This window comes from Egretta garzetta, unplaced genomic scaffold (assembly GCF_000687185.1).
Source record: "Egretta garzetta isolate BGI_Z169 unplaced genomic scaffold, ASM68718v1 scaffold1, whole genome shotgun sequence".
Lineage (NCBI taxonomy): Eukaryota > Metazoa > Chordata > Aves > Pelecaniformes > Ardeidae > Egretta > Egretta garzetta.
The window spans coordinates 1,911,449-1,924,944 of record NW_009258542.1 but is presented as its reverse complement, the minus strand read 5'-3'; the positions used below and the strand labels follow the sequence as shown (position 1 = coordinate 1,924,944).

The 13,496-nt window shown below is 46.2% G+C and overlaps 1 protein-coding gene across 1 annotated transcript in view; it reads left to right on the top strand.

The window, feature by feature from the left end:
• The first annotated feature begins 9,497 nt into the window (after nt 1–9,497).
• The window catches only part of PDLIM4 (PDZ and LIM domain 4), a 60,198-nt gene continuing 56,199 nt past the window's right edge, over nt 9,498–13,496 (top strand). The window contains exon 1 of the mRNA XM_009646944.2: nt 9,498–9,701. Within this exon, the coding sequence (XP_009645239.2) occupies nt 9,498–9,701 (204 nt within the window). The remainder of the gene's footprint in view (nt 9,702–13,496) is intronic.

Sequence of the window (13,496 nt, the reverse complement as noted above, 5' to 3'; positions counted from 1 at the left end):
CGGGATGACACCCCCCCGCGTGGCTTCCCCCCGCCCGCCGCTCCCACGCCGCGGCTCCTCCAGGAACATTGTGGGCAGACCTGATTGCGGCCACTCAGTGCTTAAAGGGGGCCTATAGGAAAGATGGGGACAATCTTTTTAGCAAGACCTGCTGTGACAGGACAAGGGGTAATGGTTTTAAACTAAAACAGGGTAGATTTAGACTGATATAAGGAAGAAATTCTTTACAATGAGGGGGGTGAAACCCTGGCAGGGGTTGCCCAGGGAGGTGGTGGAGGCCCCATCCCTGAAACCATTCCAGGCCAGGTTGGACGGGGCTGTGAGCAACCTGATGTGGTTAAAGGTGTCCATGCTCCCTGAAGGGCTTGGGCTGGATGGCCTCTAAAGGTACCTTCCAACCCAAACCATTCTGTGATTCTATGATTCTAAGATGGGGCCAGGGGTCCAGCTGAGCCCAGGAGATGAGGCTGTGGGAGCAGGGCTGGCCTCCTCAATGGTATCTGCTCAGTGGTGGTCTTATGGGGGAATTTACTTACAGGCAATGGAAAACAAATGGGGAGGTTTTATATGTCACATAACGCCGGGCTAGGGAAAGCAAAACAAAGGCTAGAACTTCATTATGTTTAGAAACATCCCTCTTTCATTAGAAACCAAATACGTTTTGTCTTCAGTGACTGTAAAGCAAATGCCTGGGAAATATCACAAGCAATCCATTTCTTCTTCTGGCCTGCTCCACAAAGCCACATTGACAGGAAGGCTCACGTGGGTTGGATCAGAGCCAATACACAAAATGTTTAGGGGCCCCTTAGTGCATTCAGCAAAAGTAAATCCCATTTAGGCTCCAGCCTTGCTCAGAAACTTCCCTCTCAGGCACCTCTAATGGGCCAGAAAGGCCTTTTCTACACCCAGAAATCATTTCTGAGCATCTATGCAGGGCACGTCACCTGGAACTCGTGCCTGCCTGCATCCACCCACCCGAAGTCTCCTGTTGCTTCCAGTGAGCGGGTTGGCCGAGGAGGGACCACGCGTCTGACAAGGAAAACCCAAGTTTTATCCAAAGCACCATGGAAGTGTCCCCACGCATGACAGGGCACAGCAGCCACTCACTCAAGTCCCCAAGGCTATGCTGACTTGCAGCCCCTGAGGATTTGACCCTATATATTTTCTAGATCTCTAGGAAAAATTTTCTTGAGACTGTTAAGGAACTGTAACTAGGAGCTGCAAAATTTCCAGGCTGGAAGGGTTTAGGAAATCATCAGGCTGAGGATTCAAGGCACACAGCTTCATACTTTTGTTCTCCCACAGCGACGGGTGCCAGCAGCCGAAGGTTAAGGCACCTGCATTTCCTACTGACGTGCAGGCCAGGGACACGGAGGAAGTGCCTGGGAAGGGCGATGGAAGAGAACCAGTTTTTCTTTATAATCCAACAAGCCTCAAATGAATGTTCAAAGGAAATTACTTTAGTTTCTTGCATAGAAAACTGAAGGTGAATGTGATTTGACTGCCTACAAGAGGAAAAAACAGGAGACAGAAAAAAAAACCCCCTCCTGAGAATGCTTTATAGCCGAGTTACACAACCCTGGGGTGCGAGCTGGGAGAAGCAGAGACCTCCGAACCACGTCCAAAGCAGCAAGATGCTGGGATGCAGGAGGGGCTGGATCCACTCCGGCCATGGAGGAGGCTCTGCCGAGCAGCTGCAGGACTGGAGCCACTGCAGCCCAAAAGGTCTCGGCCACCGAAAAGCCACCGGGGACTGCTGTGCCCCGGACCAGCCCCGACCTGGACAGCCTCCTCACCGCTCTCGCAAACCAACACCCCTACACAATTAAGATATTTCTTTACCACTTACAACAACCATTCCGGCTTTGTTAAACCCTCCTTTTCTGCATCGCAACTAAGTTAAGAGTTTTCTCAGGACAAGAACATAAAAATATATGAGGCAAACTGTTAGCTGGCATAAAGCAGCAGAGATGAATACACTTGGGCAGAGCTACGCAGACTGACACCAGCCAGAGATCCAGCCTGGCTGATTAGCCACCCACGAGGAGGATTATATAAAAAAGGCTTTTAAAAACATGAACAATAAATTTGCCACCTGGGTATAATTTGTGGATTTTGGTATTTGTTTAGGTCATCACATATTTTGTCTCACATGAAGCAACCATAAAGTAGCATAATATTCTGTCTGACATAAAATAACTCCATAAATGGAGATAAATTAACAAGAGTTCAGCTCAAACCAGAATCAGGCTTTGCGGTTTGTTTGGGCTTCTGCATCCTGCCTGCTCCACCGCCTGGGTGCTTTTCAGCAGCAGAAAGCTTTTCCCCATCATCCCGCCTCAAGCCGATGCTCAGATCTAATGGGGTGTGCAATTCTGTCTCTTTTTAGCTTTTTACAGTAGGCAACCCAACCTGATGAGCTAACAGGAACCTTACATCATTGCAGAGGAGAAAGCTCTGTCTGGGACTAAAAATACCATGTTTGATTGTCCAAAAGGAAAGAAAGAATTGTGCTTCCCTAAGCTTGTTATAGCTATTCACTTGGACACCGGCCGTAACAGCCTCTTACTCATTAATTCTGTCTTCATAGTCACAGAAATAGAGAAAAGACCTAATACACTGCCTCTCTCATTCAGTGAAGAATATTTTCCTGACAGCACTGTCCAAAATTTTTTTGCCAAGTTCGGTGAAGAGACTTCCACTATTTCCTTTGTCAAATCCCTTACAGGATCAGAAACTCTTAGGGCTTTTTTTCCCTGGTCTCTATTGTTGTTCAGCTGGATTTCATCCCTGCGGGACAGCAGGGAAACGGCGCGTGCAGCGCGGGGGTCTGCAGGAACAGTCGGCTGGAGGCTGCGTGCTGGATGGGGACACGCTGCCAACAAATCATTTCCAAATGAGTCATCAGCAGTTGGTGCTCAGTGACTGCGAGATGCAGAGAAACCACTCTGCCGTTGAACTCAGCGACGTGCCGGCTCCATCCCAGCTTTAGTATAGGAACCATCAAGGTTCCTGTGGCATTTCAAGAGTGCTACACGTCTCTCCTTCTCCAGCTCGTCAGACCCCATCTGACTCGGAAAGGGGATCTAACCACCAAGCTGGCCCTGCTTTGAGCCAGAGCTCGGGTCCGATGACCTCCGGAGGTCCAGGTCCTCATGTGCCCTGTGAATCTTCAAGGGGTTTCGTTAGTGCATGTTAGCCAGCACTAATGAGTGTGTTTCTGAAAGGCAAGGATGGTTGAAGCTAGTAGTACATATAAAAGCCACAGCCTAGGCTCCCACAGCTACAGCTGCCCTGCGGTCCTGGACTGAGTTAGGCAACAGAAAATAACCATGTAACTGTAAAATCTTTCTCTCATCAAGCCTTCGTGATGAGCACCCGTTGAGGACGAGTGGAGCAGGGCCAGGAGCAGCCCTTCCCAGGCAGGGTGCATCACCCAGCACCAGTCCCACAGCATTCCCTGTTCCTCACTCCGCTGCTTCGCCACCTTTGGGCCACCGACCACCAGAGACATCCCAAAGCAATCTGCAAAACTGCTGTCAAAACGCACCCACACCCATACACACACGTGTTTCTGCATACGAGTGAAACAGGGGGAAAAACACAACCCCCAAAGTAACCTCTTTATTTGCCTGTAAATTAAAACCATTACGCCAGTGCTACACAAGAAATCCAATGAATTTTTATTTCCCCCCGAAGGTTACATTGACCTCTGGTGAAGAGGATTTGAGAAATACTCACTTGACACATACCTGAAAGGCGTGAAGAGGTTGGCCGTGCTGTCCCAGCAGATGCTCCCCGTGGCCATGGTGTGGCCGGGCTGTGCCTCCCACCGGAGCCGGGCAAAGGGGCCACGTGTGGGACCCCCCGGGAAGGTGGGCGAGGGGCTGGAGCCATTCTGGGCTGCCCCTAGCACTAACTCAGCACTTTCACTTCCTTCACAAAGTATGGTCTATTCTTCTATCCAGAATTATTTTTTCAGTCTCTTTTAGAAGAACAATAGCACACCTATTTAAGAACTTCTACAAAAGCACAACTTGGAAAAATACCTGGGGATCCATAAACTAAAAAGCTTCCTTGAGCACATGTTTAAACTATTCATGCTTCTCCCGAGACATTCCGAACAGGCACAATCAACTCCGCGTCCATGAAAACAGAAAAGTAAATATCAACCTGAGCCAAGTATTTGTAATCCCTCTCCCCCAGCAGTGACCCTGATTGCTGTAAAAGTACTGCTGAAATTAAGATATTGAAAGAAGCAGTGAACGTTTTTTTGGGGTGAACTAAAGAAAAATGGTGCAACTTGGGCCTGACAAGTTTTTCCTGAAAACAGGCAAAGCGAGGCAATGCCCCGGTGCTGTGCGGCCGAGAGCAGCCGGTGGCCACGCTCAGCAGAACCATCGATAAATCGATGTTACCACTGCTGAGAAAAACTAACAAGCTTTAAAGCCCCATGAAGGTTTAAAGCCAACCGAAAAAACGTATTAAATCTTCAAAGGGGCACGGAAGAATTAAAAAGGCTGAACAAATCATCCTTCCTGCACATTTTATGAGCCCCCAGAATTGCTAAGATTTGTTTGATCTTGCGACACCTCACCTTGCATTCCTAAACATCCATAAAAATACCACATTCTTTGGCAACCAAGTGTTATTTTGTATGATATCTTTAAAAGATGCAGTCGTTCCCTTTTGGTGGAATACCGTTAACTTCTCCTGCTAACTGTTGGTGCATCCAGATGGGACCTTGGGGCAAACGATGGGACAGAAGGGGACCTTCAGCCCCCCATGGGGTTTTCAGACACATCCTTTGCTTGAACCACAGGGGAGTGAATTAGAAGATCTGGCATAATTTCTAGCACGAGCTGCCTGTTTTCCTCGTAACTGGTTATTTAACCATTTGATGACACAGTCTCACTCATTTCTTAGAAACTTTGTTTATCCCTTCTGTGAGGACAAATTTGGAGATAACATTTGCAAAAGGCCCTTTAACTGCCTCGTTTAGAGAAGCATATGGGAGTTATTTTCTTAATAGTAAAGTACAGCTATAGATTCATTTCCATAACGTAAAACTGTGCTTGAAGCAGACAAATGCTTCAAATGTTCGCAACATTTGCCTTCTGTGCTCCTTGAATTGTAAGTGGGTTTTGTTATTTTTTGTTGTGGTTTAACTCAGCAGGCAGGTGGACACCACCCAGCCGCTCGCTCACTGCCCCCCTCCCTCAGTGGGATGGGGGAGAGAATCAGAAAAAATGGTAAAACCCATGGGTTGAGATAAAGAGAGTTTATAAAACAGAAAGAGAAAAAAGTAGTAGTAGTAATAGTAGTAGTAGTAGTAGTAGTAGTAGTAATAATAATAATAATAATAATAATAATAATAATAATAATAATAATAATAGAATATACAGAATATACAAAACAAGTGATGCTGAATGCAGTTGCTCACCACCCCACCGATCGATGCCCAACCCATCCCCAGCAGCTATCGCTCTCCCCCCAGTTTCTATACTGAGCATGATGCCATATGGTCTGGAATATCCCTTGGGTCAGTTGGGGTCAGCTGTCCTGGCTGTGCCCCCTCCCAGTTCCTTGTGCCCCTGGCAGAGCAAGGGAAGCTGAAAAGCCCTTGGCTGGTGTAAGCACTACTCAGCAACAACTCAAACATCACTGAGTTACCAACATTCACCCTAAATCCAAAGCACTGCGCTATACCAACTGCTAGGAAGAAAATTAACTCTGTCCCAGCCAAAACCAGGACATTTTTTCAGAACATAAGGCAGCTTTACCCCATAGTCAGGCCAAACCCTTTCCTAAGAAAGCCAGAAGAAGGCTGAAGAACATAAGGGGCTGCATGTGTTAAAAAAGAAATAGTGAGATCTGACTCTTTATTAGGTGGAATCGCTGATTATCCTAATGCCCACTAAACACCCGGGGTAATGGCCAAGCTGCTCATTGAAGCGTTCCCACCATCACTGGTGGGAGCTTTTCTATGGGCACCACTGAACGTGGATCGAAGTTTTCAATGCTGTTAGACACGGTTTTGTACAATATCACCTAACAACCTTGCAGGTTCTTAAATATCATTTATTTTATTTAAACTCTGAGGGAAAATTCTACTCCAGATCATGCAACGCAGCTCTCTCAACCTAAATGAGTTGCCCAGACGCAGCCGAAGGCAGAACTTTGGCCTGGCCAATGCAGTTTCTGAGTAACACATTTCTTTCTCTCCACTTCCTTGCGCTCCAGTAAATGCCAGACCTATTTCTCTGAGTAATGACAAATCCTTCGAAATACTTTAAACGTTTGTTTCAGGCTCAGCTTTTCCATGTCCGAGTAACTGCATGCTTGGGATGAGGGGGAAAAGGAAATTAAATTACCACTTGTGCAGAATTAGTTTCTTCAAGGAATATGCTCCAGAAGGTAACCTAAGCGCAATGCTCTGAAGAGATCGGAGGAGCATCTTCAGTGGCAGGAGCCTGCAGCTTATTAGCCACATAATTATGTGTCAAGGACCTAATGATACCAAAGGAAAGGGGTGGGCAAAGATGTGCTCGAACGTCTCTGAACAGGGATGTCGATGTGCGTTGTCCTCTGACTGCAGCCGTCACGTTCTCGGTCTCTGCCTAGGCCATGCCCATCTTAACCATCATTTCAGTCCCCAGTAAGAATGGCCTGTGGTGAAACCTGTTAAAACTAATCTTGTTTGACCGAAACCTATTCATGCAACCAGCCCAGCCGGTACGGGAAGGGTGCTGAGGAACCGGAGGGGATAACCTCATCGCCCACACAGCTCCAGCTGAAAAGGGTGAGCATCTACACCCTAAGCTGACAAACACAGGGGAAATCCGGGCAGCTCAGACCTGAGGGGGCAGGTACGGAGCTGCAGGCGGGCGGCTGGAGGGCCTGACAGATGAAAGGCGTGGTGATGGATGGTGTTGTAGCAACCGTCACTGCAAAAGCAGAGAAGGAAACAAAAGAAACAGGATGCGGCTGTTTAAGGAGGTTGATACCTTACATTCCTGCAAGCATTTATAAATTCCTGCTTATGTGCTAGAATACAAATATTGGCAATCACTTTTATTTTTTTGCCCACTTGGTAAAGTTACTGCCCGTATTTGGGGTATTTGCTCTTACGTTTGTGTAATCTGGGTGCACAAACGGGAATTTGGGGAATATTAAGAGAGAAGTGACATAACACACATAGTAATTCAAAAGACCAATCTTGAATTTTTACGGCAATCTTGAAAATTATATTTGCATGTTATTTGACTGCTTTTGGTCTCACTTGGTGCCCAGGAGATTCATTCCTAGAAATAGCAGGATTTGGACACCAAAGTGTCTTAATTCTGGCCTGCAGGCCCTGGTAGTGGGAGGAAGGCTTAGTCCATTTGTCTCTTTGCAATAACTAAAAAATCTGGGCTGAGCTGAAGCCCATGACACCAGTAGGGAGTTTCTTCACTTAGCGATACTATTACTGAGTTTCTTCATTTAATGCTCAGGGATGATGAATGCCTTCTTCTGTCTACCTTGAGCACCTCATAGCGTTTCGCCTCAAAGTTCAAGCAAAATATTTTTCAAAAGATTTTTGGAAATCCTCCTCCAGCAATCCGATGAACTCAGGAAATTGGGAGAGTTTGAATCATTAAACCCACCTCTCGCATCCAGAATAAACACCACCAAATATGCACTGCATTTTCTGTTTAATTCTAGAGGATCATAGTATCACAGAATGGCAAGGGTTGGAAGGGACCTCGAGAGATCATCTAGTCCAACCTTCCTGCTAAAGCAGGTTCTCCTAGAGCAGGTTGCACAGGACATCATCCAGGCAGGCTTTGAATATCTCCAGAGAAGGAGACTCCACAACCCCCCTGGGCAGCCTGTGCCAGTGCTCTGTCAACCTCAAAGTGAAGAAGGTCTTCCACATATTCAACTGAAACCTTTTATGCTTCAGTTTGTGCCTGTGGCCCCTTGTCCTGTCGCTGGGCACCACTGAGAAGAGTCTGGCTCCATCCTTGTGACATCCATCCTTGAGATATTTGTACGTGTTGATGAGATCCCCTCTCAGCCTTCTCTTCTCCAGGCTAAACAAGCCCAGCCCTCTCAGCCTTTCCTCACAGGGGAGATGCTCCAGGCCCCTCACCATCTTTGTTGCTCTCCTCTGGATTCTCTCCAGGAGTTCCCCATCTTTCTTGAACCAGGGAGCCCAGAACTGGACACAGTGCTCCAGGTGGGGTCTCACCAGGGCAAAGATGTTTCTTTCAGTTCCCCAAGGTATTAAAAAGTGGTGTTGTGATTCACTGTGCATTAGTGGATTTCACCTGTGGTGTGAAGGTGCTTGAGCCTCCAGAGATAACTTCTGCAAAAGCCCTGTAAACGATGAAGACCAGCCTGAGTGGAGGGAGGAAGCATGGCTGTTAAGTACCAAGCTGAACTGTGAGCCTTACGGCCCATCCTCACACCTTAAGTGATTTTATTGGCATTGCTTTGCCCTTGCCACATGGTTTACACATTGCAGAGTGCAGGCTTTCACACCGGGTGAGGACTGCGCACTCCCTGGGGCAGCGTCTCGGGTACCCCCAGCACAGAGTGAACACCTTAGCACGGGGCGAGACGGCAGCAGATGAATTGGGCTAAGTGAATTCTGGCAGAATGCACAGGGATAAGATATCACAAGGCTTATCCCGCCCATATTTTAGCACACTGTTTGTCCCTCTGTCCTTATCAGTGTCAGGCTGTGCGACATTCTGAAATGAACGGGGACGCTTCGGTGAAGCCCACCTACAGAAACCTTTGTGATTGCTGAGGCTTAATACCGGCATCTGTGGAACTCAGCTTTTCAAAACCAGTTAGTTTGCTGTACTTATCTCTGAACGATAAAAGGCAAACTTTCCCTGACCTGCATAAATTGGGAACATTCAGCTTAATTTTCTCCAGTTGTCTGCATTCTGGAGCTGCGCAACACCCAAAAAAGGAAGCATTGCTATCAATGGAGTCAAGAGTTAGGGTGATAAATGCTGAAATCCCAAAGAAAGGCTGGGGACCTCCTCTGCTGAATAGGTACAATCAATGGTTTCTAGTGTATGAGATAATGATGCTAAAAATGTACCAAGTTTGTTTGCAGAATATACCAACAGCTGACATCTGTCATGATTTCACAAGAAAAAAATACAAAAGCTCAGTGTTTAGCTGCTCAGTGAAGTGACTCACGTTAGACCAGAAGTTTTGGCTTTGTTCTTCCAGGCACCGTTTCTGAAGGGGAATCAATCAGTTTAATCCTATAATGGGGAACAATTAGCCTTACAGAAAAAGCAGATCACTTGTAATCTCATCTTCTGCTGACAATATCACGCTAATATTTCTCCTTATTTTCTCAACTGCTGCTCATCGGTCACATTGCCGCGCCTGCAAAGAGGTTACAGCTCGTGTAGAGGAAGAGCCGGGGTTAATCCTGCCCTCGCTGTCAGCACCAGGGCAGCAGCTGAAGCTGCCGGGAGGAGGTCATGCACCCCCAAAGCAAACAGAGCAGCTTCTTCCATCTGGTCAACATATTCTGGGCTTGCAACCTCACGGCTGAGATGAAAAGGAACCGAGCATCTCCTCCGGTGCGGCAGCTGGCGGCGGCGGGGCACGAGATGGCCCTGGTGGTGGCAGGGTCCCCACCTGCCCACTTCGTGCTGTCTGGGCTCGTCATCGGGTTAGTCTCAGTCTGGGGATTAGAGGCCAGGAGTAAGATTAGCCCCGAGCTAACAGGCACTTGCTCATTTGCTTGCTCTGACGCCTGGGATAGAAAGCAGGACTGAGAAGGGGGTGAACACAGAACCAATTCATTTTTCAGCAAAAGTGATGGGAAGCAGGGGATATAAAAAGACTTCGTTTTGTTTGTAAACGCTACAATGGAACATTTTTTGACCTTTCCATGAGCCCTGACGAGCTGCCTCGTCCTTCTCCACAGCCTTCCTTGAAGCTGCCGGTTATCAAGAACAGGCTGCTGCAGTGCTCTGACACAAGCCGACCACGCTGTGTCATTGCTTCCCGGTGTTCCCCCTTGGGAAACCCATCCGCCGGCTCTTATCTTGTGTTTAGTCTGCATTGTTTGCCACATAGGGATTTATCTTTGCTGTTCAGTACGTTGCAAAACCCCAGCCGTATGAAGTTCTGGTAAACGGCTGCTCTGATGAACAAGGATTAGAATAACGTGTAAAAATTGTCTCATTGATATTTGCCAGAACATAAGAATAAACTGCATTTGGGGTCAGGCCCTGTTGCTTTTTACCCTCTGAATATATTTTACAAAGACCCAGGATTTACCTCGCTCCTTACTGTGAATCTGCATCTGCTGCATGGTGTTTAAGAGAATCAAAGATAGAACCGACCTTGCACAGTCCAGCTTCTTGCGTACGGTTTCTTCCCTAGCAATCCTACCAAGGCTTGGGAGGCAGCAATCTGCTCCACCTGAAGGTGATTACAGAACAAGAAATTCTACTGGACCAAGGAGATTTCCTTCATTATCCTAATGATTTCTATCACAGCTGGATTTTCCTCTGTGGGACGCTTAGATCCACGAGATAAACTTTTTAGAAATGGTTTAGACAAACAAATGAATTCAATAGAATTCAGAGTGACAGCTCCCAACACTTGGGCATCCGCCAAGGAACTTTCAAAAGCCAAAATAATAACTCAGATCTGAGAGATCCTGCAAAGCTTATAAATTAAGTAATCCTTTGGAAACCTGCAGTGAACTCTGCCATAGGGTTGAGATTTGCCTGGACTTAATCCAAATAACGAGTTTCAAAATTAACTGTTTTCACAGGATGTTGGGGGTTTTGGATCTTTTGGAATTTTTTTTTTTAACTATTAAGTAAAGAAAGAAACTGAAACCCTCAAGAATCTGTTGTACATGAATCCCATCGGGTTAGGAGGGCACCAGAAAGGACTTATTCAGGCAATGGAAATGGAAATTAAGATGAAACTGTCATTCCTGATTAATGTAAGGAAGGAGAAGGGGTTATACTTTGAGAAACACTGACTATTGGGAGGGCAAATCACACAAATGCCATGAAGCACTGCTTGGACTCTTTACTCCTACAAGAATTTTGAATTCCTGTGATCAGCATCACTTCCAGGGACCCTTTCCAATCACAGGTACTAAGAGGAACAACCAGCCCTAGAACATGGAACAGAACATCCACAACGAAGGAGCTGCAAACACAAACCACGAGCCACTGAGTCTGAAACCCAACCCACAAGGTAACATCTAGCTTGGTGCTTAAAGTGACTTTTAAATGTTCAATGTCTGTACTAAACTGTTCACAAATGGTCTAAACTATCTCAGATTCCCACCTTCATTTAAAAATTAAGTATGGATGCTTTTATGGATTAAAAAGTGCATCCTATGAAAAATATATGTATATTAGTTCAAACTATTTCCAACAGCAGCTGAACTGAAAGAGAGGGACTATGAAAATATTTTCCTTGCCTTAATGATAGAAGTTATAAAATTGACTGGAGTTTGGGCTTTTACATTTGCTACATTAGACATCAGTGCAATAAAAGCTCTTTCAGAGAGGTCATTCGCCTGGAACCTCTGGGTAAATAAGCTGCAAGAAGTATTTCTGAACTTGATGAATGTTACTTCAGAAGAGCTTTTCATCATATAGGAGTTCGCTCCGTCAATGAGCAATGTGGGGAGCTGCACTCTCTAGTGTATAACGGAAGGGTGTCTTTGGGCTGGTTAGTCACGAGTCCCCTCTCCACTTGGCTGCCTTGCTCCGGGTCCCCTCTTGCTTGTTGCTGTGCCCTGCCCAGTCTGGATGGTCTGGCACATGGTCTGGATTTGGGTTACAGGAGAAGGACCAAGAGAGGGGAACAGGCATCACGTGGACTCCACTGAGAACTGACTATTGATTAAGGTCATCTCTGCGTTACGCAGGAATATGAGGAGAGGCGTCTTTGTAATATTCTTGTATTACAGACCTCTCTTCACCCAAAGGCATGCAACGTGACAGAAGTTGAGTTAATACTTTTCTCAAGAGCTTTCTATATGAAGTAGGGACATGCCAAATGGACCCTTGTTAAAACTCTCGGCAGTTTAATCATTTGTACTAGTACCAAATAATCACTTTCCCACAGTTCAGATGCCCTTTTAATCTATGTCTTCAGCCACAAAATGCCTGACAACTTCATCTTCTTCAGATGCCATTCCATCAATGTACTGGATTAGCATTTCCAAATGTGCCCTTTCTGGAAGGTAAATTAGACATGACTGATGGATGAGTGAAAACTGTAATTCCCAGTGCATTCCCAGTTACAGGTCACATATCCTTGTTGAACAGTTAATTGTGCAGTGAAACATATTCCAGCTAGAAATGGAGAGGTAGCCAGCATGACTACCAGACAGTAGAGGTGCCAGCAGTCATGCTGGGAACTTCACAAACTTTTGGGTGGTTCTACAAGAAGATGCTGCTCATTTAGGGGAGTCAAAATGGCAACGTGAACGTCATGAAGCCACTTCAAAACTCAAAGCTGTGCCTGCCAGGAATAAAGCAGGAGATGCATGATGATACGTGGCGCAACTTCTCAAGGTGAGGTGCATGCAACCAGGGGAGATGCCCCTGCTCTAGCAAGCAGAGTTGTACGGGCAGAGATTTTTAGGGTCTCACATAAAAAAAAAAGCCACATCCATCTATAGAGCAGCTGAATTCTGCCTTAAAATCTGAAAAACAAAGCAGCTTTATCTTAGCAAGCCTTTTGCAGAACTCTGACAAACGTGGTCATTTATTGCACTCCCAAGGTTTATTGGATATTTTATTCACAGTCTAAAAATAAAATCTTTTGTGAAGGGCCTGGGGCAGTGCAAAGAGGACAGCAATTTATCACCGACTGATAATCAAATTGTGTCTATCAAGCAGTTAATTAATTACTAACTTGTATCCTAATAAGAAAGAAAACACTGAAAAAAAATGTTCATAACAGCCCATACATCAACTTATTACCCTTAAACTGATGTGAAAACATCAGAGGATCTCATTTCTACCTCCGCTATTCCCAGCCTGCTGCTGTGGAGGACTCATGGCTAACTTCAGACTCCCGAAACCCCTCTAAGGAGAAACAGCCATAGTCCAGAAGAAGGCAATTTGCAGAGCAAGAAAATCTCCTGGCCTGGAGAAGAACTATCAAGCCATAATGATGCTTGAAATAACTCTCATGTGGGCAGATGTAGGATCTCATTTCTACCTCCGCTATTCCCAGCCTGCTGCTGTGGAGGACTCATGGCTAACTTCAGACTCCCGAAACCCCTCTAAGGAGAAACAGCCATAGTCCAGAAGAAGGCAATTTGCAGAGCAAGAAAATCTCCTGGCCTGGAGAAGAACTATCAAGCCATAATGATGCTTGAAATAACTCTCATGTGGGCAGATGTTCAAAAACAGCACTGGGGGGGGGGGGGGTGGTCAGGCCTCCCAGATAAGCATGGGACCTCTGCTAGACACCGGGAGGGTGGC